The sequence below is a fragment of the Symphalangus syndactylus genome, chromosome 2 (genome assembly GCF_028878055.3).
Source record: "Symphalangus syndactylus isolate Jambi chromosome 2, NHGRI_mSymSyn1-v2.1_pri, whole genome shotgun sequence".
NCBI classification, from domain to species: Eukaryota; Metazoa; Chordata; class Mammalia; order Primates; family Hylobatidae; genus Symphalangus; species Symphalangus syndactylus.
This window is the reverse complement of record NC_072424.2, coordinates 132177816-132204610: the sequence shown is the minus strand read 5'-3', so window position 1 is coordinate 132204610 and position 26795 is coordinate 132177816. Positions and strand designations below refer to the sequence as shown.

Below are 26795 nucleotides of genomic sequence, written 5' to 3'. Positions count from 1 at the left end.
ACTTCAGCTTCCTGAATAGCTGGTGTTACAGACGTGCGCCACCATGCCCAGCTTTCATTAAACAATCTTATTCTAAATTTTGTTACTTTTATTTTTGGAATCTGTTTGATTTCTGATGAACAAACATGGATTTTTTTTCTTCCAAGTCCTTCTTATGTTAGAAGGCAATTACTGTTTGAAAAGAAATTTGTGTTTAATTCACCCTGTAATCAAAGTCACTGGTTATTATACTGGTCTTGAGTGAAATGTTTTAAAACATTCTCATTTTATTGCCAGATTGCATTTGATTGTCATCATTGGCAGAACATTATAACATTGTTTTTGCAGTTGTTGAAACAAAGGGCAGTTGAAAAGTTAAAGTACAATAGGCTTTAGATAGTAAAAGGAAGAAGAAAAAATTCTGGAGGCCTAACCTTCCAAAGGGATTTATTGGCCCCTGACCCTTTCTAGGGACTTGGTAAAGTTTGTCACCTAAGTACCCATATCACCTGTATTATGCTAAAGTGAAAAAGGGAAAGATGCCTGGGTACCATTCAGGATCCCCTTAGTTAACGTGTGAGTATCCGTGGAGCAGTCAGCAGGTGGCAGGGCTGTCCTTTGTTTAGATTTAGATACGTTAACATCTTCTTGCCATTCTTCTGAGCCCGGGTTGAACCATTTATTTATTTTATACACGGAGAGATGAAGTGTCAGGGTTATGGGGTGTGAAATTGGGGAATGGAAAAATGCTTGTTCCCTCCACTCCTCCTTCCATATTTTTCTTGCATGACTGTTTTGGAATAAAGGTATCTATCTACACACAGCCACTTAAAAAAAATAACAGTTTTATTGAGATATAACTCATTGCATGAAATTCAGCTTTTTAAAATATACAATCAGGTGGGTTTTAGTATATTCACAGAGTTGTGTACCAGTTGCCACTATTCCAGAACATTTTTGTCACTCCAAAAATAAACCTTGTGCCTTTTAGCAATCACTCCCAATTCCGTCCTTCTTCAGCCCCTACAGGCACTCATCTACTTTGTGGATTTGCCTGTTCTGGACATTTCATATAAATAGACTTATACAACATGTGGCTTTTTGACAATGGGCACTTTTTCGATGTGACTGTTCCCCTTTCATTACAAAAGCAAAGCAAGTATATTGAAAAACGTGGAAGGCATGAGAAAATAAAACTCGGCTGGAATCTGTTTCTCCGACCTAAGAAATAATCACTGTGAATGTTTCGTGTGATTTCCAGTTGTTCCTGTATTTACATTTATATACTTAGAAAAATGTACAAAATGGGAGAAGTTGGCCGGGCGCGGTGGCTCACACCTGTAATCCCAGCACTTTGGGAGGCCAAGGCAGGTGGATCACGAGGTCAGCAGTACAAGACCAGCCTGGCCAACGTGGTGAAACCCCACCTCTACTAAAAATACAAAAATTGGCCAGGTGTGGTGGTGGGCGCCTGTAATCCCAGCTATTCGGGAGGCTGAGGCAGGAGAATCGCTTGAACCCGGGAGGTGGAGGTTTCAGTGAGCCCAGACCGCACCATTGCACTCCAGCCTGGGCAACAGAGTGAGACTCCGTCTCAAAAAAAGGGGAGAAGTAAATATTCAATAATACTATGTAAAAATGAATATTATCTACACCATATTTGAAAAGAATATAGCCGTATTAGTATGCCATCTTATGGCTCTAGCGCCTGTTTATTCAATGTGCCACTGTTGGAAATTCAGGTTTTGTTTTTTTTTTTCAAATTCTAAATGTTTCAGTAGGCTAGGTGTGGTGGCTCATGCCTATAATCCCAACACTTTGGGACACTGAGGCAGGTGGACTGCTTGATCTCAGGATTTCGAGACCGGCTGGGTGTGGTTGTGCGCACCTGTAGTCCCAGCTACTTGGGAGGCTGAGGTGGGAGGATCGCTTGAACCTGGGAGATGGAGGCTGCAACTAGCTGAGATGGCACCACTGCACTCCAGCCTGAATGACAATGAGACCCTGTCTCAAAAAATAAAAATAAGCATAAAAATAAATGTTTCAGTAAGCATCCATGTCCATAAATCTTTGCACATTTTGGGGTGTAGAATTTCTGCTTCACAAGGATGCTACATGTTACCAAAGTGTCCTGTATTTTAAGTTTCTATTCCGTTTCTTAACATTCCACCCCCATCCCAGGGGGTCTGCTGGCAGTTAGGGCAGGATCACTCTTTTCCTTGTTGAGGAATGTCCCTGAATGCCTGACTTTAATGTCCTGCATTAAACAGTGCATAAACAGTTCTTGTTCAGCCATCGCAGGGCACTACAGTCTCTGATCCCCACCCATTAAAGGAGACCCGTGTGTTACCTCTCAGGCCCTAAAGCAGCCGAAAGTATGAGGGACCTTTCCCATTTCTGCTTCCAGAGCACCCATTGGTGGGCCCAGCCACAGGTGGGACTTTGTGGCCAATCCAGGGAGGAGAGCAGTAAAGGTATGGTGCCTACATTCTGCCCAGGTGGCAGAAGTCTGGGCAGGCCGAGGGCCCTCCAAAGAGCACTGTGCAGGGGATTGTGATTTTTTTTTTTTTTTTTGGAGGGGACAGAGTCTCACTCTGTCGCCAGGCTGGAGTGCAATGGCGCGATCTTGGCTCACTGCAACCTCCGCCTCTTGGGTTCAAACGATTCTCTGAGTAGCTGGGACTACAGGCGCCCACCACCACACCAGCTAATTTTTGTATTTTCAGTAGAGATGGGGTTTCACCATGTTGGCCAGGATGGTCTAGATCTCTTGACCTCATGATCCAGCCACCTCGACCTCCCAAAGTGTGGAGGTTACAGATGTGAGCCACCACGCCCGGCTGGGATCGTGACTTAATGGAGTTTGTCTGGAAACAGGGGAGGATGCCCTTTGCCGGTATTTCAGTAACGAGCGGATTCCTCCGATCATCGAAGAGAGCTCCTCTCCCCCATACCGGTTCTCCAGACCCACGACCGAGCGGCATCTGGTCCGGGGTGCGGACTACATCCGAGGAAGCAGGTGCTACATCAACTCAGATCTCCACAGCAGCGCCACGATTCCATTCCAGGAGGAAGGGACCAAAAAGAAATCTGGCTCGTCAGCTACGAAGTCCTCGTCCACAGAACCGTCCCTCCTGGTCAGCTGGTTTACGCGCCTCAAACTGTTGACTCACTGAGAGGGACCCTGCTCAGGTCACCTGCCTGGCTCCTGCCCCAAGTGCCTTGCTTTTACAGTGGACAGCCTCTTCTCGTTTCAGCCTCAGTATTATGTAGGGACCTTACGCAATTTCTTTTTTTTTTTTGAAAAGTTACCTACTGCCCTTCTTGGAAGTTTGCAGGATTGGATGGAAACAAATTCAGAGGATCTTAGGTGCTGGCTTGTGGAGACAAAAGGAGGGAAATGGGTAGAGCCTGTTTGTCTTGCTTCCCCAGAGACAGAATGTGAAGACACGCACTAGAAATCGCAGTCCTGGCCAGAGACGTTATGGTCATTGTGAGGGACTGGTGGCATTGTTCCTCTTTGAGGGGCTGAGGGGACTAAAATTGGTGGCTGTTTTCACACAGATGTGTTGGTTTGTGGTCCAACTTCTTTATCTGAAAAAGCCAGTGAGAAAACATTTTTGATTTGAGTTTTCTAAACTATATACCATATTTTAAGTGTAGCAGCTTTGACTTTGCAATAACGTGGCAAGTATCTGATTTCTCCTTTGAGGCAGAGGTTTAAGTGTAGGCCTGTTACACTTGTTTGATACCTTTTTCATGACAGTCTCAGTATAGATCAGTTGGTACAGAAACATGAACACATTTTGATAGGGCTTATTTCACACAAAGAAGTTTATGGTTATTTGTGTGGGGTGTTGTTGTTATATATTACTGTCTTTAAGGGAAAAGAAGCTATAAGATTCGCTGACAGCCAAAGTATCATTTAGAAGAGTGAAGCAACAAGATTTAGGTTGATGAAAGATACATCAGTTTGCATTTTGACCTGTTCAGTGTCTGTCTTCCAGCACGGTGTGTACAGTTCTTCAAAACTGTACGCAGTTTGCTAATTAGAAATATCTTGGAAAGCCTCATGGTCACTAATTTTCAACTAGCATCAGGTATTTTGAAAACGTGTGTCTGGATATTAACTCTTGTTTAAACTGAATGTATGATATTTTGTTAGAATGGAAAAGTACTATCCTGTTAATTTAAGTATTTTAAATATAGTTGTATATTTTTCTTTACTCTTAGTCACCTGTAATTGAAATATTTTTGTTTTGCGTCATACACGAAGCTAGTGAAAAAGAAAGTGCAAGGCATTTTCAGATGAGCAAGTGACTATCGTGGCTGTTGCCAGCAGGGCAGTATTGTTAAAAAAAGAATCAAAATAAACCCTTCCAAGCATTTTGGGATTTTATGGATTAGAAATGGAGGAACAGGAGAAGCATATGCAAAGTGAAATTGCACGAGGGGAATTTTCTGGGATGTCTTCCTAGGCAGAGCTGAAATCCCCTACTCTAAAATGCCCTTTCTCACACCACCGGAACTGTTGAGTTTGCTGAACTGCCTGGAATTCAGCCCATGAAAATCACTGGAGTTAGGAAATGTCTTCCCTTTAAAATGCCTCTGGTGTGGTTAAAGGAACTAGCAACCACTCACGTATTATTACTGTGACTGAATTCAATCAGGCCGGTTTTTTGTTTGTTTGTTTTTGAGATGGAGTCTCAATCTGTTACCCAGGCTGGAGTGCAGTGGTGCAATCTCAGCTCACTGCAACCTCCACCTTCCAGGTTCAAGCGATCCTCCTGCCTCAGCCTCCCATGTAGCTGGGATTATAGGTGCCCGCCACCATGCCTGGCTAATTTTTGTATTTTTAGTGGAGACGGGGTTTCACCATGTTGGCCAGGCTGGTCTCAAACTCCTAACCTCAACTGATCTGCCGGCCTCAGCCTCCCAAAGTGCTGGGATTACAGGCGTGAACCACCACACCTGGCTCAGTCTAGCTGTTTTCCTTTCCACCTCTAAGACAACTGCCATGAAGATCTGGTATTTCAGCCTGGCGCAGTGGCTCATGCCTGTAATTCCAGCACTTTGGGAGGCCAAGGTGGGTGGATCACCTGGGGTCAGGAGTTCAAGACCAGCCTGGCCAACGTGGTGAAACCCTGTCTCTACTAAAAATCAGCTTGGCATGGTGGAGGGCACCTGTAGTCCCAGCTACTCAGGAGGCTGAGGCAGGAGAATCACTTGAACCCTGGAGGCAGAGGTTGTAGTGAGCCAAGATCAGGCCACTGCACTCCAGCCTGGGTGACAGAAGGAGACTCCGTCTCAAGAAAAAAAAAAAAAAAAAGATCTGGTATTTCATGGAGACCCAAGGGTGTTTGGCAGATGGAGAGAAGAGGCTTGCAGTGTGTGAGCACAGGGTGTTCAGCACACTAGGAGGGTGGGGTGTGGGCTGGGGAGGTCTCGTGTAGGGCACTGGTGATGAGGAGGGAGCTGTGTACGAGGGGCGAGCCAGCCCTGCCTGTTTTGTCTTGAGCTGGCTTTATGCCTAGGAAGTGGGTGGCGACATCTCCTCTTACTCCCCAGATTGTGGGGAGAACTCTAAGAGCTGTAGTTCTGCTGCATAATGAGTTAAATCACTTTGGAGGCCTTAGCTGGCTGGTGAGCTCTTTTTCTGTGGGGAAAATGCCACTTGTGAATTGAATAGCCATCCTTTAAATGAATATTCGGCAGTCAGTCTTCATTATAGGCAGTGGCCAACCAGATCGGTGCTTTTCAGCCTTTGTTCCCTGGAGTCCCAGGACCCGCGAGAGAAGCTCCTGGCTCCTCTACCTTCAGTCACCCTCCACAGCTTCATCTTTCTTTTTATTTGAGGCTTTCTCCTGAATTGTGTCTGAAAAATATATTGCTGCTAAAAAAAAAAAAAAAAACCCTTTGTAAACCTCTACTATGGACATATAGAAATAATAGTTTAATATGGATTTCTTAGAAATTAATGGAAACTGCTTGCCTCAGTAGTAATCCGGGTTTAACTGTGGATGTGTGTTCACATATGAAGTTGCTTGATGATGCTTTTTGACAGGATTCTTTATTTTTATTTCTTTAAATTTTTTTTTTTTTTTTCTGAGATGGAGTCTCACTCTGTCGCCCAGGCTGGAGTGCAGTGGTACAATCTCGACTCACCGCAGCCTCTGCCTCCCAGGTTCGGGCAATTCTCCTGCCTCAGCCTCCCAAGTTGCTGGGATTACAGGTGCCCGCCACCACACCTGGCTAATTTTTATATTTTTAGTAGAGATGGAGTTTCACCATGTTGGCCAGGCTGATCTTGAACTCCTTGACAGGATACTTTAAAAGAGTGATTTTTTAAACTCTACCAGACACAACTCAACACCTACACCTATTATAATATTTTATAGCATCACTTTTCAATCTTCAAATGAAAATCGTGGATGATAAAGCTTACCTTCACTCATAAAAACATCACTCCATTTACTATTCTGAAATGAAACTAGCAGGTAATATAACCAGCCTCTAAAACATATCCATCAGTGATGTTCTAACTGAAACAGATAAAATATTTTATAATGAAATAATTATTTTCATATGCACATACTCTAGCATGGTTATATTACAAGATGTAATTAAATTACTAAGCAGGGCACATACTTTGTATGTGTGTATATAAATATAAATATATGAAAAATCACCATGAATGTGGTAGTTATCAATTCAGACCCACTGCATTGGCAGTTCAATACCAGGAACGGGGTTGATGTCAGCAGTATGATTTTCTAAAATGTGGCCAATTCTTGATAAAGTTCTAGGCATACCAAGTCTGTAATGGCTTCACTCTTACAGTGCTTGCTGTGTGCCTGGCATTGTTCTAATACCTTTCTAATAAATTTATGAGGTGAGTACTGCTGTTAGTCCCGTTTTACATATGAGGGAGTTAGCCAGGTTATGTGCTAGTTATCCTGGTTATGTGCTAGTTATCCTGGTTATGTGCTAAGAATGGCAGAGCTGGGATTAAAATGAAAGAAGCCTGGCTCTGGCTTCCTTGCTCGTAATCACTTGGTATATAGGCTTCCTTCCATTTATAGAATTCTTTCATTGCATTCTTGAAAAATCCAAAGCATATTAAAACTGGGCTGAAAATTCTCTGTGTGTTTATATATAAAATGAAATTAGATCATAGATTTGTTATTGTAAACTGAGTTTCCATCTATATGAATATTTGGTGGGGCAATTGAAAGTTGTGTTGATGGGTCAGCTCTTTGTTGTGAGGGCTGTAGGCTGCAGGGCTTGTGTATCACGCATACTCCAACAGGTTAAATCTCAGTAGTGGCCGCCCATCAGTGGCACCCCTAACGTGCTCACATTTCCAAAACTGCCTCTTGGGCGGAGGTGGGGGAGGGTGCCATCTCTTTCAGGACAAGTATTTTAAAAGAAATCCTGTATCCTCCTTAAGTAGTGTTTCAGTCTATATATTTGTCCATTTCCTATCTCTACTTCTCTCTCAGTTCTTTCCCCACCAAACCTGAAATTTCAGAATCTATTTTGTGGGCTTTCTTTTTTTTATTTTTTCCCTGGAAGACCATGAACATTCCTCTTTAGGTTGTTAGTATTGCGGCAAACTCTGAGGTATTGACACAAAACTTTTCATCCCCCAAAGAGCTCGAGTAAGTAAATCTGTCTGACATTTGAATGTCACCAGCAAAGCATGAGACTCATGCTGCCTTTTGCCACCATAGGCATGAATGGTATGGAGAAGTAGGCCTGACTTGTTTTCTCCTATTGTAGATGAGATTAGTTTTGTAGACCATTAGTTCACATTTTGCTTCTACCCTTGTGCATAAAATCACTGCATCATTTCCGTGGGGATGAGACTACTGCAAGCTACTTCTTGGAGATTCTGTGGAAGATGGACATCTTAAAAGTAGACTACTTTTGGTATGGCTGCTCAATGGCTTGGCCAATGATACTTGATGTTATTTATTTTGTGAGTTACTCTGTGTCTTAATCAGCTCAGGCTGCAATAACAAAATACCATACCCTGGGTAGCTTAAATGACAGAAATTTCTCACCATTCTGGAGGCTGGGAAGTCCAAGATCAAGGTGAGTTCCTGGTGAGCACCCTTACCCTGGTTTGCAGATAGCCGTCATCTTCCCATTGCATCCTCACATGGCAGAGAGAGAGAGAAAGGAAGCAAGCAAGCTCTCCTTTCCCTTCTTGTAAGGGCGCTAATATTCATGAGGGCTCCACCCTCAGGAACTACTCACTTCCCAAAGGCCCGCTTATGGTATTAGCTTCGCCTCCTAATACCATTGCTTTGGAGATTAGGGTTTCAACAGATGAATTTTGGGAGGACGTAAACATGAAATCCATAGCACTCTGCTTTTGTATATTTTTCAAACCTTTCATGCTAATCAGCTGGAAGGTGAATATTTTAAAATCTATTTTAAAACTGGCTTAAGGAGCACACAAAAGCTGATTTCTGATGCTTCTTCCAATATGTGGAAAATTTTGCATAATGTATTAACCCTAGTTAGCATCCCTCAACCCCAGTTGAGGACCTCAACACACATTTGGTAATACCTAAGGGAATTAAAATATATATTTTATAGCCTATAGCGTATGGAATTAGAAAAAAATTAATCTCTTTACTGTAAAATTGACCTTTTAATTATTTGGAAATTTCACAATTGCCAAGTTTCACCCTAAAGTTTCTATTTATTTGGGGCCAGAATTATTGCCAGAAGTGTGCTAATTTGACAAAGGGTACCTTTTACATAAGTAAAGGAAAAAGTGATTACATCGTGTTCAGACCTGCTAGAGGGCCTTGTTTTTCCTCTAGTTTTAGGCATGTGGAGTCTGTCCCAAACCCTATATATGTGTGCATGTGTGTATATAAAAGACAAATATTTTGTACTCAAAAATTTGTCTTAAATAATGGCCTATGGCCTACTGATTTGGATAGAGGAGAGAAATTTTGTCTATAAGCAACAAAATAATGCTACACAGCCAGGAGACTGCCACAAACAGTTTTTCAGAACCTTTGGGGCACATACTGCACTCCCCTTCCATAGAAATACACATGGGGTCAGTGATTAAGGACTCAATTCTGGTTGTAACTTGGCTATCTGTAGGCGTATTCTAAAGTTCTATGGCAACCTTTATGAAGCTCGTCTTCTGAGTTGATCACCTGTTCATGTGCTGCCCATTTACAACATACCTCAGGGATTAAAACGTGAGGCTACACCTAAGGAAAGTCGGTCCTAATCCTGCATTTCCTCCTGCATGTCACTGACCATTGGAGTCACTGCTCTCTGAGGATGACAGTTTACAGCCTGAGCATTCATGTCACACTCACAGCCAACCTGTTACTCGCTGGCCGCCTTTACCAAGCTCCTTGTTTCATGAAGAAGTTGTGAAACTGAAGTTAGAGGAACAAATTAAGAAATAAACCTCAAAGGTATTTAAAAGGGCAATGGAGTAATTACTCCTCACACCCAGGGATAAGGATATTCTCATCATTTTCTCTCCTCTTGCCTGGAGCATTGTAAACATTCAGATGTTTGTGAAGAAATGATTAAAAGGAGAGAAAATATCAGGAGAAAAATGATTAAAATGAGAGAAATGTTCTTCCACTGACTAGACCCATTAAAGGGGAGGATTTAACTTTATTGTTAGAGGGATGAAAACTAGATTATAAGATATTTCTCCACCATTTTGACATATCTTGGGCTGAACATTTTGATTATTTTAGAGAATCAGGGAGCTTCAGAAATGCAGTTTAATATAAAGTAAGATTGTCTCTGAAGGAAGAAATTGTCCTTTTAACCCAGTGTCAGGTTCTGTTTTCTTACTCATATCTAAACTTCCTGTCACTCCAACTGAGGCTGCACCAGGATAAGACGAGGGATTTAAGGCATTAGCGCGAATTTAGAAGCCTTTGACTTTTGGGAATTTGTATCAAGCAGATAGAAGCAGGCGGGGGCTCAGCTTTTGAAGTCGGATCATCCAGCTGTCTCACTTTGCCACTTAGAAGATCTGTGACTTGAAGCAGGTGACTGACCTCTCCACTCCTCAGTTATCTATGAAATGGGGATAATAATAGCGTCTACTTCGAAGGCTTATGGTGATTAAATTAGATAATGTTTTTAAGGCCCTTTCTTCACATAGTCAGGCACACAGCATTTAAGAGATGTTGACTGGTGTTCATGTAGCAGCAGTACTGACTCCATCTCAGCCTCTGGTGAATAAGGTATTCAGAGCTGGCCAACAGGAAATTGCTCATTCTTTTGTCCATAAGCAGCAAAATAATGCCAGCGTGACACTGTCAGAGGGCTGCAATGTGGTCAGTGGCCTGGAGATGCAGTTTTTACTGTTAGAAATCTCATTCAGATGTTTTGGCCGAGTCAGAACTCAAGAAATGACAAAAGTCTATGATTGGACACACATTCTTTTTTTTTTTTTTGAGACGGCGTTTCTCTCTTGTTGCCCAGGCTGGATTGCAATGGTGCGATCTTGGCTCACTGCAACTTCCGCCTACTGGGTTCGAGTGATTCTCCTGCCTCAGACTCCCAAGTAGCTGGGATTACAGGCATGTGGCCACCATGCCCGGCTAATTTTGTATTTTTAGTAGAGACGAGGTTTCTTCATGTTGGTCAGGCTGGTCTCGAACTCCCGACCTCAGATGATCCGCTCACCTCAGCCTCCCAAAGTGCTGGGATTACAGGCATGAGCCACTATGCCTGGCCTAAAGGATTCTTTTAATATTGACTTGATTTGTCATCATCATATCTTTTCTATTAAATCCCTTCCACTTCCTTCAGTGAAATCATATATGAAAACAAAGGGAATCGGAGCGTTTTGCCCACCTCCTAGTTGGCTGAAGCATTTTTGCCTCCCATTCCCATCTTGAAGTGGTATTCCTCAAACTCGTTTCTATGTTTCCTGTGGTTTTAAATAAAGGAATAATGTAGAATGGTATCTATTTTGGAAATTCTCATCGTGAAAAGGAACTCTTACACAAATAACAAAGCCAAGAGATTGTGTTGCCATTGTTGAAGCTGAAAAGGACAGTCACTGGATGCCTCCCCACCCAAGGCTTTGGTAGTTCCAGGAAGTGAAAGGGAAAAGAGAAGCTATGGGAGAGACAAAGGGAAGTAAAAAATGGTTGTTCGGCTCAGCATAACAACCACTTTTGTGGGGCTTATTGGTTGTGCATGAACTTCATCCATTTGGGGGCACACACACGTGTGACACCCAGACCACTCAGACACTTGGCTAACACTGATGCCGTCATCCTGAATGTTGTTTCTGGAAGGACTTTCATGAATAGAATCTATTTCAGGTTGGCTGTAAGTCTCGGTTTGATCGGCACCGCTGGACTGGGGTGGGGTTGTGTCCACTTTTTCCCGGCCCCTTCCCTGCTTTGGCTCTTGTGATTGTGTCCTCTGTGTGTCAGGCAGAGCCCAATGAAGGTGTGGATATGTGGCCATATTTTACCTGCATAATCTGCAGTTCATATGATTCAGCCTAATGGGTTGCAAGTGCCCTGAGGACAGAGACCGTACTTTTTCTTCCTTTGTCTTTTTAGCGAAATTCAATCCCGTTCGTGCCTGCGCCACAGTTGCAGGCTGTACTCTCTGCCCTGTGCATCTCACACACCCCCACTGGGCTGTGCACCTAGTGATGGCCGCAGATTTGCTCTTACTCGTCTGTTTCCAGGGCCTACCCTGTTAATTCCATCACAGTTGCGGGCTGTACTGTCTGCCCTGTGCATCTCACACACCCCCACTGCACTGTGACCCTAGTGATGACTGCAGACTTGCTTTTACTCATCTGTTTCCAGGGCCTACCCTGTTAATTCCATCACAGTTGCAGACTACTGTCTGCCCTGTGCATGCATCTTACACACCCACTGGACTGTGCACCTAGTTGATGACCACAGATTTGCTCTTACCCATCTATTTCCAAGGCCTGTCACTGTTAATTCCTAGGAAAAAAGAAAAAACAAGCATGGTGGATTGGTTAAATTGGCATTTTATATTATTTGTGTTCGTGGTCATGCTAATGATAAACAAGGGTTGGTCATGGGCATTTAGATCAGATGAGCAATTAAATCCCCTCCAAAAAACAGAAACCTGCTTTTAGAGAAGAAAAGAATTAAACCAAGATCTTTCAAGGTTTTGCTTCTCCTTTTGTTTTTAAGGCACTTAAATAAATGGAAGAACATGTAAGCTAACAATGTTTAGGGTACTATATTTTACTAGAAAGTGCTACCCTTCTGCAGATTTCTTAATGAAAGAATACCACTGAAGCACCTTTAATGGTGCATTTATCCAATGGTCTTATTGAATTATACTCTTTAGCCAACATAAAATACAAATGCCAGGGTTTAAGACTTCATGTATATGGTAATTTAAACTAACAGTGAATTTTAGCCAATGCTTTCCTTAAACCCCTTACTTAGCACTTAGTTCTGAATTCTTAAATCCTGATAATGGACTCATCCTTCTCGGTCTAGTTACCCCAATAAGTCCCAAGATCATCCATACGAGATCCTCCTTGATCTTACTCTGAACAGAATTAACTGGTCTCTTCTGTTTTTCCATAGCATTGACTCATCGTATTAGTTAGACCAGGTTGGACTGTGAGCCTTTCTAAAGCAGGGTGTGTATAATTTACCCTTATATTTGCTCTGTAGGCAGAGAAAATATTTTGGAAGTAACTAGATGGTAAAATTAACTGTGCAATCAGAAAAGAAGTTAGAAAAAATTACTAAAATTTTCCGCGAAAATTGTTTTAATTTTATTAATATAGTAAAGCATTTTGCAGACTATTCCATATAGAATTTTATTACATTGGCTCTCATTTTAAAGAAAACATTATACCAGGTGTCAGAACTCAATCATATTTATAGGAAGAATAATTGGCCATCAACAACACTTCTTTGGTTACAGGATTACAGGAACTGCTGAGAATGTAAGCACTTTCTGAAGTCCACAAAGAACTCATTTAAAGCTCGTACAGGCAGTTTCAAATTAGCCAGGGAAAAGTTAATGGTGGGGAGGTAAGGTAATAGAATGCTCTATAAATGGAGGCGACGTGGAGGACAGTTGCAGTTGTATAACATTTGATTGAAGGAGAGGGATTTGGACCTGAGGAAACCAGGTCTATAAATACTAAGGCTGGCTGGGCACAGTTGGCTCATGCCTGTAATCTCAGCACTTTGGGAGGCTGAGGCCAGTGGATTGCTTGAGCCCAGGAGTTCGAGACCAGCCTGGACAACATGGTGAAACCCTGCCTCCAAACATACAAAATTAACCGAGTGTGGTGGTGTGCACCTGTAGTCTCAGCTACTCAGGAGGCTGAGATGGGAGGATTGCTTGAGCCTGAGAGGTAGAGGCTGCAGTAGGCCCAGATTGCACCACTGCACTCCAGCCTGGTGACAGAGTGAGACTCCGTCTCAAACAAACAAAACGTACATACATACATAGTGAGGCTGTAGACTAAATAGTGAAATATTACTAAGAACCTTCATCCCAAGGGGTTGAGTGGTAGAACCACTGAGAATATTGTTGCTGCTCTATTGGAGACAACAAACTACACTAATAAAAGTCTGAGAACAAGAAAGTTGAGTTTTCAAGTAAAGTCCTTTGCATATTGCTACATAGGGCTCATCTGAATCTGTGATGTTCTACTTTGTTGATGAAAGAAAACAAGTGGAAATTCTGCTCCCCCACACATCCTGCACTGCAGAAAGATAACAAGTAGCAGGAGATACTCAATTATGATGCAGTTCAACAAAGAAAACAAAATAAAGAGATCCTGGATGGTTAAATACAGAGACTTCTTTGTAAACAGCAATGGATGATGATGATGACTGTTACCAGGGCTCTGTATGATCGTTTTCCCAATTAATTCTTTGAGGTACTTTTTTCGAAAGCACTCTTGTAGAATTAACTGGAAACATAGACTACCCTTCACTCATTACATGGGAAATGGGATTGAATTCTCTTCTTGGCAATGGAAAATACTTGATGCATGCAAATAAGAAAACTCTACTTTTTCCTTCTCTCCTTGCAGGGGGAGCACGCGTCCTAAGCTTGCCAGGAAGGCCTGCTCTCCTGCCCTGGGCGCCTCTGTTCCACTTGCCCTTTTCCACCTGTACTCCCTGCATTTTGGTCTCTTGCTCTGGTCTTTAGCCTTTGCGTTTTCCTGATGCAGCCCAAACCAGTCACCTCTTTCCTAGATTCATTCTCTGTGCCCAGACCCTCTTTCCTTCAGTTCCTGTGATGAAAGAAAATGTATTTGGCCATTGGAGGTATAAGCAACAAAGAATCCAACCCACACAGCTTTATTTATGCAGGTTCTCGATATGCTTTTCTTGTGAACAGCATGGGGAGAGGAAAATAGACTTGGCAAGAGGACTAAGAACAGAATCGGACAGTTATCTGATGGCTTTTAAGGTTCAGGAAAGAACAGTGGTCCCTTTGTTGGGCCTTTCTGTTGTTTCTTTGTTTTCAATTTCACTGATTTCTGCTTTTTATTTTCTCTTTTCTTCTGTTTCCTTTGGAATTCTTCTTTTTTTTACTTCTTATATTAGGCTCATGCTGTAACAAACAACCCCCAAATCTCAGTGACTTCACACACCAAGAGTTTACATTTTCCTCGTCAAGGTCCACTTTGGATGTTCCAGGTTGGGTAATGCTCTGTGGCTGTCCTCTAGCTAGTGACTCAGGGACTTGGGTTGCTCCTGGTGTCTCCAATTTGGTTATGGTGTCTCCAGTTTTGGACTTCAAGGTGACCCAGGCATTATCCACCTGGTACATTGGGGGATGGGCCCCAGGAAAGTGAATACTCAACCAACCTGGCCTAGAAATGACAATAATAAGGCCGCATGTGGTGGCTAACAGTCAGAAACCCAACACTTAACACTTGGGAGGTTGAGCTGGGAGGATTGCTTGAGACCAGAAGTTCAAGACCAGCCTGGGCACCATAGTGAGACCCTATCTCTCAAAAAAATAAAACAACCTGGCTTGGTGATGTATACCTGTGGTCCCCGCTATTTGGGAGGCTGAGGTGGGAGAATCGCTGGAGCCCAGGAGTTTGAGGTTATAATAAACCAGGTTTACACCACTGCACTCCAGTCTGGATGACAAAGCAAGACCCTCATCTCAAAAAAGAAAAGAAATGACAGTCACAGCCACTGCAACTTCAAGGAAGGTTGGGAGAGTCATATTGGTCAGGATGAGTGGTCTCTGACATGTTTCTTAAGTTGGATATTTAGCTTATTAATCTACAACTCTTCTTTTCTAATATTAATACTCAAGACTACGTTTTCCCCAAAACATTTATTTTGCCATGTGTTGCAACGCTTGGTATATGGCATTTTCATTACCCTTCAATTCTAACTAATTTTTAATTTCTATTATGATTTATTCTTTGATCTATGAATCATTTTGAAGTTTGTTTTTATAACCTTCGATAGGGAAAGATTTCTTATAGAAGACAATAAAAGGGCTGAGTACAAAAGAAAAGACTAATTCAACTAAGCTAAAGCTTGGAACTTTTCCTCATCATAGGACACTTTAAAGAAAATTTAAAAAAAGTTACAAATTGGGAGAAGATTAAAAAATCCTAAGGGTTAGCAGTAAGAATATATACATATAATTATTACAAACTGGCAAGAGAATGACAAATCAACACAAAAATGAGCGAAAAGGCATTTTGCAAAAGAGAATCAGATGGTCCATGTGCACATGCGATTTTCACTAGCGAGCAGGGAAAGTGAAGTAAAAATCACAGGGAGATGCTGCTCTCTACCTGACTGGCAAAAGTGAAATGATTAGAAAATACTTGGGGGATATGCTAGAGCGATCAGTGGGATCTGGTGTATTATGAGTATGAGGTTAAATTAGCATTGAGTATTCACATGCCCTATGACTCAGCAGTTTCATTCCTAGATATATATCCTGGGGATTAGAAACACTAACTAGGCTGGGTGCAGTGGCTCACACCTGCAATCCCAGTACTTTGGGAGGCCAAGGCGGTCAGGGGTCACTTGAGGTCAGGGGTTCGAGACCAGACTGGCCAACATGGTGAAACCCCGTCTCTACTAAAAATACAAAAATTAGCCAGGCGTGGTGGCGGGCACCGGTAATCCCAGCTACTTGGGAGGCTGAGGTGGGAGAATCGCTTGAATCTAGGAGGTGGAGGTTGCAGTGAGCTGAGATTGTGCCACTGTACTACAGCCTGGGCGACAGAATGAGACTCCATCTCCAAACAAACAAACAAACAAACAAACCACTAACTACCTCAGAGGACAAAGCTAAAATGTCAAAGTGTTCTATAAGTTGGTTTCCCAGAAAAGAAGTCAGGCTCTTGCGGAGCTCCATGGAAACTGGCAATGACCCATGACTTAGGGCAGTGAAGTCTCATCAAATGAAAGGCTTAGACCCCATTCTGCTGCTGCTGTCAGGGGAGGGAAGGGCTCCTTGTTCCCCAAACATCGATGCTAATGAAGCAAATCCTGCTGCTAGTTTGCAGTGTTGCCTAGCTGCAAACACAACCTCTGATGATGCCAGTAGAGAGGCTGGTGCCTCTTTCATCACAGAGCTTACAATCCCCACAAGGTTTAGGGACCCTGTTTTGGATTGAGGGTGGGCTCCTTTAGCCGTCTGTTTAGTGCCCCAGATGAAATTGACAGCAGGGGACCTGCACTCCTGCTTTTTCTCAAGGCATCCCCAGCAGAGGGTCTCTAGGGCGCCTGTTATGTGTGCTGCTTGGCCATCTGCCTTTGTAGAACACAGCCCAATGTCTGTTGACAAAAAAAGGTTTACATGTGGTATATTCTTACCATGGAATATTCTGCAGCAAGTAAAAATGAATACATTACAGCTATTCATATCAAAGAGATGAATTTTATTAATATAGTGCTGAGTGGGAAAAAGCATCAGAAGACAACATATAATGGTACACTGTTTTTTTTGTTTTTGTTTTTTGTTTGTTTGTTTGTTTTGAGATGGCGTCTCTCTCTGTTGCCCAGGCTGGAGTGCAGTGGCTCCATCTCGGCTCACTGCAACCTCCACCTCCCAGGTTCAAGCGATTCTCCTGCTTCAGCTGCCCGAGTAGCTGGGACTACAGGTGCGCACCACCACACCAAGCTAATTTTTGTATTTTTAGTAGTGACGGGGTTTCACCATGTTGGCCAGGATGGTCTCTGTCTCTTGACCTCATGATCCGCCTGCCTCAGACTCCCAAAGTGCTGGGATTACAGGCATGAGCCACCACACCCAGCTACATTCTTTTTAAACATTCAGAAACAGGTAAAACTGAAAAATATATAATTTAGACACAACATTTATGTGAAAAGACCAAGTTTAGGATGTTGGTTACCCGTGACGAGGCAGCAAGATTGTGGGGAAGGAAGGAAGCCACAGGTATGTGACAGAGAGTTGCATTAGCCCAAATCTCTACAAACAGAGTTGGTGCCAAGGATGAAACTATTGGTGCTTTATTTGGAAGATACAAGCCCAAGGTGAGGTGAGAAAAAAGAGAAGGGAAGCAAAAGAAGACACAAGGCGACACAAAATGGCATGGACTAAATTACGTTCTCTCCAAATTCACGTATTGAAGTCCTAACCCCAGTATCTCAGAATATAACTGTATTTGGAGATTTAGTCTTTAAAGAAGTGATTCAGGCTGGGCCTGGTGGCTCATGCCTGTAATCCCAGCACTTTGGGAGGCCGAGGCAGGCGGATCATGTGGTCAGGAGATCGAAACTATCCTGGCTAATACGGTGAAACCCCGTCTCTACTAAAAATACAAAAAATTAGCCGGGCATGATGGTAGGCGCCTGTAGTCTCAGCTACTTGGGAGGTTGAGGCAGGAGAATGGTGTGAACCCAGGAGGCGGAGCTTGCAGTGAGCCGAGATCGCCCCACTGCACTCCAGCCTGGGTGACAGAGTGAGACCCCGTCTCAAAAAAAAGAAAAAAAGAAAAAGTGATTCAGTTAAAATGCAGTCATTATGGTGGGCTCAATCAAGGACATGTGGACACAGATATGTATGCACACGGAGGAAAGACCATGTGAAGTCAGGGAGAAGAAGGCCAGCTACACACTAAAGAAAGAGGCCTCAGGCCGGGTGCGATGGCTTCCGCTTGAAATCCTAGCACTTTGGGAGGCCAAGGCGGGCAAATCACTTGAGGTCAGGAGTTCGAGACCAGCCTGGCCAGAATGGTGAAACCCTGTCTCTACTAAAAATATAAAAAGCCGGGTGTGGTGGCATGTGCCTGTAATCCCAGCTACTTGGGAGGCTGAGGCAGGAGAATCGCTTGAACCCGGGAGGTGGAGGTTGCAGTGAGCCAAGATGGAGCCACTGCACTCCAGCCTGGGCAACAAGAATGAGACTCCATCTCAAAAAAAAAAAAAAAAAAGCCTCAGAAGAAACCAATGCTGCTGACACCTTGATCAGACTTCCACCTCCAGAGCTGTGAGAAGACAAATTTCTGTTGTTTAAGCTACCCAGTCTGTGGTACTTTGTTATGGCAGCCCCAACAAACTAATACACAAAATGATGCACAACCTTACTATCACTTCAAAATGAGCCAGAGACACAATGGGGCACTAGGCAATTGTGTCCCACTCAGTGAAACTTCTCTAGAAAGCTGTAAGGTATAGTCTATAGAAGAGAGGAAGGGAAGAAGAAATTTATCCTCTGGGAGCCTCCCATTTCCTGTCTTCTAATGGTGAGAATTTTTCCATGAGAAGTTAATGTCCCTATACTTTCACAAAGTGTTACCTTCTTTTGTTGCTGTTCAAGATGCCAAGCCTATGCCCTGCAGTGTGGCCTTTTGTCAGAGTCCATAAAGGGCAGGAGGAACTAGGAACTCTGGGTGTGTATGGTTGGCCCTGCTGCAGAGTTGCCAGTCAAGGGGACAGCCAACTCTAATCAGCCTAGAAGGGAACTCGGTAGCCTAGGTGAGTTGGTCAGGCACAGGCTGGGGCTAAGGCAAGGCAAATGGCTGAGGTCTAAGACAAAGGTGGTGCTGAGAAAATGTGGGGAAGCATACGAGATTTGTGACTGATGAGTAATATTCTAGTTCTTGGTTAGGATAATGGGTACATGGGGTGTTCATTTTATTATCTTCAAAATGAAATAAAATAAAAGAGGGATATGCGTAGAATGATGATGATGTATAATGAATCAAAGATTAAGTATGATTAACTTAACTCTGCATACTTGAGTTTGTTTATTTTTCTATAAAAGGAGAACAGCAATATTAAGTCTTGCAGCCAGGAATGAGATGTCTTTCCATTTGTTTGTGTCTTCTTTAATTTATTTCGTCAGTATTTTGTAGTTTTCAGTATACAAGTCTTTTGCCTCCTTTGTTAAGTTTATTCCCAAGTATTTTATTCTTTTGGGTGCTATTATATATGGGATTGTTTCCCTAATTTCCTTTTTAGATAGTTGTTTGTTAATGTATAGAAATGCAACTGATTTTTTTTTTTTTTTTTTTTTTTTTTTTGAGACGGAGTCTTGCTCTGTCGCCCAGGCTGGAGTGCAGTGGTGCAATCTTGGCTCACTGCAAGCTCCGCCTCCCGGGTTCACGCCGTTCTCCTGCCTCAGCCTCTCTGAGTAGCTGGGACTACAGGTGCCCGCCACCACGCCCGGCTAATTTTTTGTATTTTTTAGTAGAGACGGGGTTTCACTGTGGTCTCGATCTCCTGACCTCGTGATCCGCCCGCCTCGGCCTCCCAAAGTGCTGGGATTACAAGCGTGAGCCACCGCGTCTGGCCTACAACTGATTTTTGTATGTTGATTTTGTATTATGCAACTTTATTGAATTCCTTTATTAGTTCTAACATGTTTAAAAAATGGAATCTTAGGGTGTTCTATATATGAGATGATGTCATCTGAAGACAGGGACAAAACAATTCTACGGTTCATATGAAACCACAAAAGACCATGAATAGCCATATCAATCTTGAGAAAGAAGAACAAAGATAGAGGCATCACAATTCTTGATTTCAGAATGTATAACAAAACTACAGTAATCAAAACAGTATGTTACTGGCCAACAGATAGACATATACATGAATGGAACAGAATAGAGAGTCCAGAAATAGATTCACATGGATATAGTCAACTGATCTTCAACAATGGTACCAAGAATACATAATGGGGAAAGGATAGTCTCTTCAACACATGGTATTGGGAAAATCAGATATCCATGTGCAAAGGGGTGAAATTTGACTTTTATCTTACATCACATACAAAACCCAACTCAAAATGGATTAAAGAGTTAAACATAAAATCTGAAACTGCAAAACTCCTAGAAGAAAACACAGGGAAAAAGCTCTTTGACATTGGTCTTGTCAATGATTTCTTGGATATGACCCCCAAAACACAGGCAACAAAAACAAAAATAAACAAGTAAAGTTACATCAAATCACAAAGCTTCTGCACAGCAAAGGCAACAATCAACTGAGTGAAAAGAAAACCTATGAAATGGGAGAAAATATTTGCAAGTATGTATCTGATAAGGTGTTATCTAAAATATGTAAGGAACTCATAACTCAATAGCAAAAAAAAAAAAAACCCAATTTTTAAAAATGGACCAAGAATCTGAATAGCATGGGCTCTGGCATTGTGAACAGCAATGAAAGAAGCTAGTTGACACATTGCGAGAGTATAGGGACATTAACTTCTCACGGGCAAATTCTCATCAGTGAGAGACAGGAAATGGGAGGCTCCCAGAGGATAAAAGCTGCTCATCATCACTAATCATCCGGGCAATGCAAATCAAAACCACCGTGAGATATCAACTCTCACTGGTCAGGATGGCTATTACTAAAAAACCAAAACACAACAAATATTGGTGAAGATGTGGACAAATTGGAATCCTTGCATACTGTTGATGGGAATGCAAAATGGTGCAGCCACTAAGGAAAACAGTATGGATGTTCCTAAAAAATGTAAAAACAGAACTGCCATGTGACCTAGCAACCGTATTTCTGGATATTTATCCAAAAGAATTGAAATCAGGATCCCAAAGAAGTATTAGCATTTGCAGGTTCATTGCCACATTATTTACAATATCCAAGATATACAAACAATCTAAATGTCCATCAGCAGAGAAATGCATAAAGAAAATGTATATATACATACAATGGAATACTATTTAGCTTTTAAAAAGAAGGAAATTCTGCAATTATTCAACAACATGGATAAATCTTAAGGACATTACGCTAAGTGAAATAAACTATTAACAGAAAGACTAATATGGCAGGATTCAATTTATGTGGGATATTTAAAATAGTCAAGTTCATAGAACCAAAGAATGAAATGATGGTGGCCAGGGGCTGAGGGGAGTGGGGAGTTACTAATCAATAGGCATAAAGTTTCAGTGAAGTCAGGTGAATAAGCTCTAGAGACTATAGTGCAATGTACTACAATGTACAATACTGCAGTGTGCACTGAACAATTTGTTAAGACAGTAGATCTCACTTTGTGTTCTTACTGAAAAAAAAAAGAGAGAAAATAGAAGAGAAAAGCAATTGGATTTTAATTCTGGAAACTCCTTTCTCTTCCTTACATCCAGGAAATTTGCTGTTTATTTTGAAAAGCAAATTTAAACCTATTTGAGGGAGAGAAAGATCTCTTGTAAAAATTCATTGATTAGTTCTGGACCGATGTTATTTATTAGCTATTATTTCAAATGATAAAAAAGAAATGCATAATACATTTGATGATAGAACATTTTTCTTTTTAAATAAGGCCTGATTTTTCAAAAAGCATTGAATATGTTTGTTTCTAATTTCCAAAGCTTGACAGTTTCTTATGTTTCATTAAAAGCAGAAGAATTGTTATGTATGCATGTTCATATCACTTTTGAATGACTCGTGGCTACAAATGCAGCAATCTGTGGTTATCATGGACCATGAACTAGACAAACATTCCTGCTTTTCTTAACATTCCTTTCCTCTGCCTCATTAACTAATGTACATAATAAAACATCTTTATTTCATTTTCTTTGCAGCAAAATGCCTAATACCTTTTATTAGTTATGTAAAATTGTGCACTCTGCAGTTAGCTTATTATTTTCTTTTGTAGTTTCCTTTTCATTTGGAAAGAGTGAAATGCTAGATGCATTGATGTGCAGGCTAAAAGAATCAGTCATGCAAAGTATTGGTCGTGGTCCTTGCGGAAAACAGGTGATACCCTCAAACAGGGTCATCACTAAGTGTTATGAAGGGGTTATTTACAAAAGTATAGCTAGAATTGGAGCTTCCACAAGGGACTGGTGAAGCATCCCAGCACCAGCAAGGAGGAGTGAAGGGGTTAGGGGAGGAAGAGGTTCCTGGAACCCAGTGTGAATGCAGCAATAGGAGAAGGGAGGGGACCCCATTAGGAGTCATGATCTTTGGGTTTGTTTGTTTGATTTTTAGTGACAGGGTCTTGCTCTGTTGCCCAGGCTGGAGTGCAGTGGTGCAATCACGGCTTACTGCAGCCTCAAACTCCTGGGCTCAAGCAATCCTCCTGCCTCAGCCTCCTGAGTAGCTAGGAATGCAGGCATGCACCACCATACCCAGCTAATTTTTAGAATTTTAGTAGAGACAGGGTCTTGCTAAGGGGCTCAGGATGGTCTCAAACTCCTGGGCTCAAATGATGCTCCCAAGGTGCTGGGATTACTGGTGAGCCGCGATGACAGTGGACCAGGCTGGTCTTGAACTCCTGGGCTCAAGGGATCCTCCTGCCTCAGCCTCCCAAAGTGCTAGGGTTACAGGTGTGAGCCACCATGCCTGGCCAATAATTCTTTTTCAACTAGAATGAAGTAATTTACCCTTCACGTTTTGATAATTGCCCTATTTATTTGGAGGCTTTTTCTTTTTTCCTTTGGAATGTTAAGTTTTGATAACTTAATTCCATTTTGTTTTATTTTATTTTATTTTTGAGAGGGAGTCTTGCTCTGTCACCCAGGCTGGAGTTCAGTGGCAGGATCTCGGCTCACTGCAACCTTCGCCTCCTGGATTCAAGCCATTCTCCTGCCTCAGCGCCCCCAGTAGCTGGGATTACAGGAATTCACCACCACACCCAGCTATTTTTTGTATTTTTAGTAGAGACGGGGTTTCACCATGTTGGCCAGGCTGGTGTTGAACTCCTGACCTCGTGATTCACCTGCCTCGGCCTCCCAAAGTGCTGGGATTACAGGTGTGAGCCACCATGCCCAGCTACACTTAATTCCATTTTACAAGCTAAGAGCTCTACAGCGGAAGCTTGCCTTTGGACTTGTGGGCTGTCCACTGTCATTTCGATCCCAGGGATGGAGGGTAGTGGAGAAAATGTGTGCTCTGTGCTAGGGAAGACGGACACAGGAGGGAGAAATAGAAATACAGAGACCCGGGAAATTGTGGATCTTTGTATTTATGTAATCCATAATACTGTTTTTTTTAAAAAAATTTTTTGAGACAGTGTCCTGCTCTGTTGCCCAGGCTAAAATGCAGTGGTACAATCATAACTCACTGTAACCACAGTTACAGTGGCTCAAGCAATCCTCCCACCTCATCTTTCAGAGCAGCTGGAACTGTAGGCATGCACCACCACACCTGGCTATTTTATTATTTTTGTAGAGACGGGGTCTCATTATGTTGCCCAAGCTGGTCTTGAACTAGTGTTGGGAATATAGGTGTGAGCCAGCACACCTGGATTCATAGCGCATTTAAATTGCTTTTACATGGAAGGTTTTAGGACTGTCAGTCTGTAGTGTAGAAAGATGCCTTCAGGAAATGTGGACATTTCATTCAAGAAGGAATAGACTAAGTGATCTGCTTCATAAATCTAGCAGCTTATGTATTGTGTCTTGTTCTTTTCAAAGAATTATGAGTGAGTTGAGGGACAGGGAGGAGACACTGGGGAGTTGCCTCATCTAAATGGGACAAAAAGGATCAAGTGAGTCCTTAGTTTGGATGGGGCAGGATAATGTTCTTTTCTTCCTCAGCAAAAGAAGAAAGGCCCTAGGATGTAGGAAGCAGAGCCCATTTAGAAGGAGCCGTTGCTTCTGCTGCCTTTCTTCCCAGAAAGGTGGTGGCTCTCCTGACACCCGGACAGTGGCTCCTGGCTCTCCAGGCTGTGCTGCTGGACCCTGCTGTGCAAATCACCAGGGGCTGAGATTTGCTCCAGGTTGCTGTTATACCACAAAACTGGAACACGGGCAGAACGAAGGGTCTAAGACCTGAGAGTGAAGCCTCAGCAGACTCACAGTGCATGCTGATTGGATTCGGAGAAAACTTAGAACTGTTCTCTGAACAGACAAGAATGGGAAGGAGAAACATTCCTGCTCCCAGGAAGGTAATGGCAGGTTGGGGCAAGGGGAGGAAAAAGGGAAAGAGTGAGGAAGAGACCTTCTGATTGAGTCCCTGTTCCACAGGATTTTATGTCTTTTATTTTTATTTATTATTTATTTATTTATTTATTTTTGAAGACAGAGTCTCTCTCTGTCATCCAGTCTGGAGTGTAGTGGCATGATCTCAGCTCACCGCAATCTCTGCTTCTCGGGTTTAAGCAATTCTCCTGCCTCAGCCTCCGGAGTAGCTGGGATTACAGGCACGTGCTACCATGCCCAGCTAATTTTTGTATTTTTAGTAGAGACAGGGTTCACCATGCTGCCCAGGCTGGTCTTGAACTCCTGACCTCAAGTGATCCACCCTCCTCAGCCTCCCAAAGTGCTGGGATTACAAGGCATCATCCACTGTGCCTGGCCAATTTTATGTCTTATTGCAAGTTCATAAGGGGCAGGCATATGACAACTCACTGCTCAGCCTAAAAGGTTTTCCATGCTGAGCAGAGACCTGCTGATTCCTTGAGGGCAAGATCTTTGCTTTCTTGATACCTCCCAGAAACCTGGGAAGATGTCTGGCACATGCTGCTGGTAGATTCTCTCATAAATTCATCTTGAATTTGATTATTCATGAGGAAGAGAGGGCTTAGAAAATATTACTAGATGGTGTCGATGCACCTTGTGGAAAAATCCACTCGCTCTTCAGGGGTTTGGCAACTAAACAAAGGTTTATATAAATATTTTTAAACTACTGCTCTGTTGAACTTTGCCAGGTTTCTGGCTTGCTAACCTAGCAGTAACAAGGCTAACATTGTTTTATAATTAGACTTATGGCTCTCTACCTCGTTAGAAGATCATAAAGAAATTCCAGAAATTCTGTGGGTGCTGTCATTTCGGGCACTCCAGAAAGCAAAGTGAAACAGAACAAAACAAAACAAAATGTAGTTTAGCATTATTCTATGATGACAGTTAACTGTCAGAAGTAGAAGGGCAAGAAAACTCTTCATTGAATGGAGCTGATTATTCTGTGAAAATTAACAAAACCCAAGGACTCTCAAGAGGAAAACTTCAGAACCTTTGAATAACAACTTTCTGCTACAGCCCCCCATTGTTTCTATCCATGCTGTTGTTCTTCACTCTTTAGTCATGAAATGTAATTTCATTTTTGGAATCTCAAAAAAGATGCTACGGAGTCTCTCAGAGCCTACTTTGAGCTCAGGAGGCTGCCTGATTAAAAAACAAAACAAAACAAAAACAAAAACAACAAAAACAAAAAATGCCATCAGCCCCCAAACTGTCAGATTTCTTGCCAAAAAAAAAAAAAAAAGTGAAATCCATCTTCTTCTGCATAGGAAATGTAAAAGTTTACTTCCTGCCCTTTATTCAGTGCATTGGAGTAGTTTACAAACTATCAAGCTTCAGATTTGGGGATATTTGGCTTTGCACCCTTTCAAATGAAAAATGTTTGCTGAGAGTGGTGGTCAGCCTTCGGGGGATCCCCAGTGATCCCCATCACTTGGTGTTCATTTTCTTCTGTAGATTCTCCCACATCAAATAGAGACGACCTGTGACACCAACAGGGATATTGTGGAAATGATGGGATATTGTGACTTTCGAGGAAGGTTTTAAAAGATGCTGAGGTATCCACCTTGCTGTCACAGCCGCCATGTTGTAAGGATACTCAAGCTGTCTTCTAGAGAGGGCCACGTGCTAGGGAGCTGAGGTTTCTCACTACACCCAGCACTGACTTGCCAGCCATCGGAGTGAGCCAGCGTGGCAGGGAGTCCTCTATCCAGTCAGGTCTTCCGCTGACTGCAGCCCCATTTGACATCCAAACCTTGTATGAGGTCCCTAGTTACTCAACTAAGCCATTCCCCAGTTTCTCACTAACAGAAACTGGGTGAGAAAATAAATGTTTGTTGCTTTTTCAATGAAATAAATGTTTGTTGCTTTTTCAGTCTGTCAAATTTCAGAGGATTTGTTAACACAGCAATAGATAACTGATATGCCAGGTGATGGTTATTAACTAGAAATCAGAATTAGTCATTAAAAATAGTCAGAATAGGAGCTGATACGAGGCACAAATTCAGATAATAAAGTTCTTCGTTGCATAATTTTTGCTAGAATTTAGAAAATCAGAGCTGATTCAAAGAGATTAAATTTGGGGAGACTGATTTGTAAGTAGTGCATGAGGTACCACAGGTCAGGAATGAATGAAGGAAGAGATAAGAAATTCGATGGGGAGAGATGTTTGCTTTTTAAATGCCTGCAGCCAGTCTTATCAATGACTAAGGCTTTGGGGGTAGATCCAGGTAACCAAGGACCAATTCTTGAGAGTAAAGTGCCAAGCAATATGTGGTCAACTGAAAAATGCAGAGGTCAGACTTTCAGCTGCCACTGCCACTCACCACAGGCCTGGTTGTGGGAGAAACTGCCAATGAGTCAGAAGAGCCCTGAAAAACATTCTCAGCTTTGCCAAGGC

The 26795-nt window shown here is 42.4% G+C and overlaps 1 protein-coding gene across 2 annotated transcripts in view; it reads left to right on the top strand.

The window, feature by feature from the left end:
- The window catches only part of CNKSR3 (CNKSR family member 3), a 103140-nt gene extending 98929 nt beyond the window's left edge, over window positions 1-4211 (top strand). The window contains exon 13 of one of the 2 annotated variants that reach the window (XM_055267710.2): window positions 2857-4211. In XM_055267710.2, the coding sequence (XP_055123685.1) occupies window positions 2857-3155 (299 nt within the window). In that variant the 3' untranslated portion in view covers window positions 3156-4211. The remainder of the gene's footprint in view (window positions 1-2856) is intronic. The other variant, XM_055267717.2, reaches the window with a different exon arrangement.
- Window positions 4212-26795: the final 22584 nt, after the last annotated feature.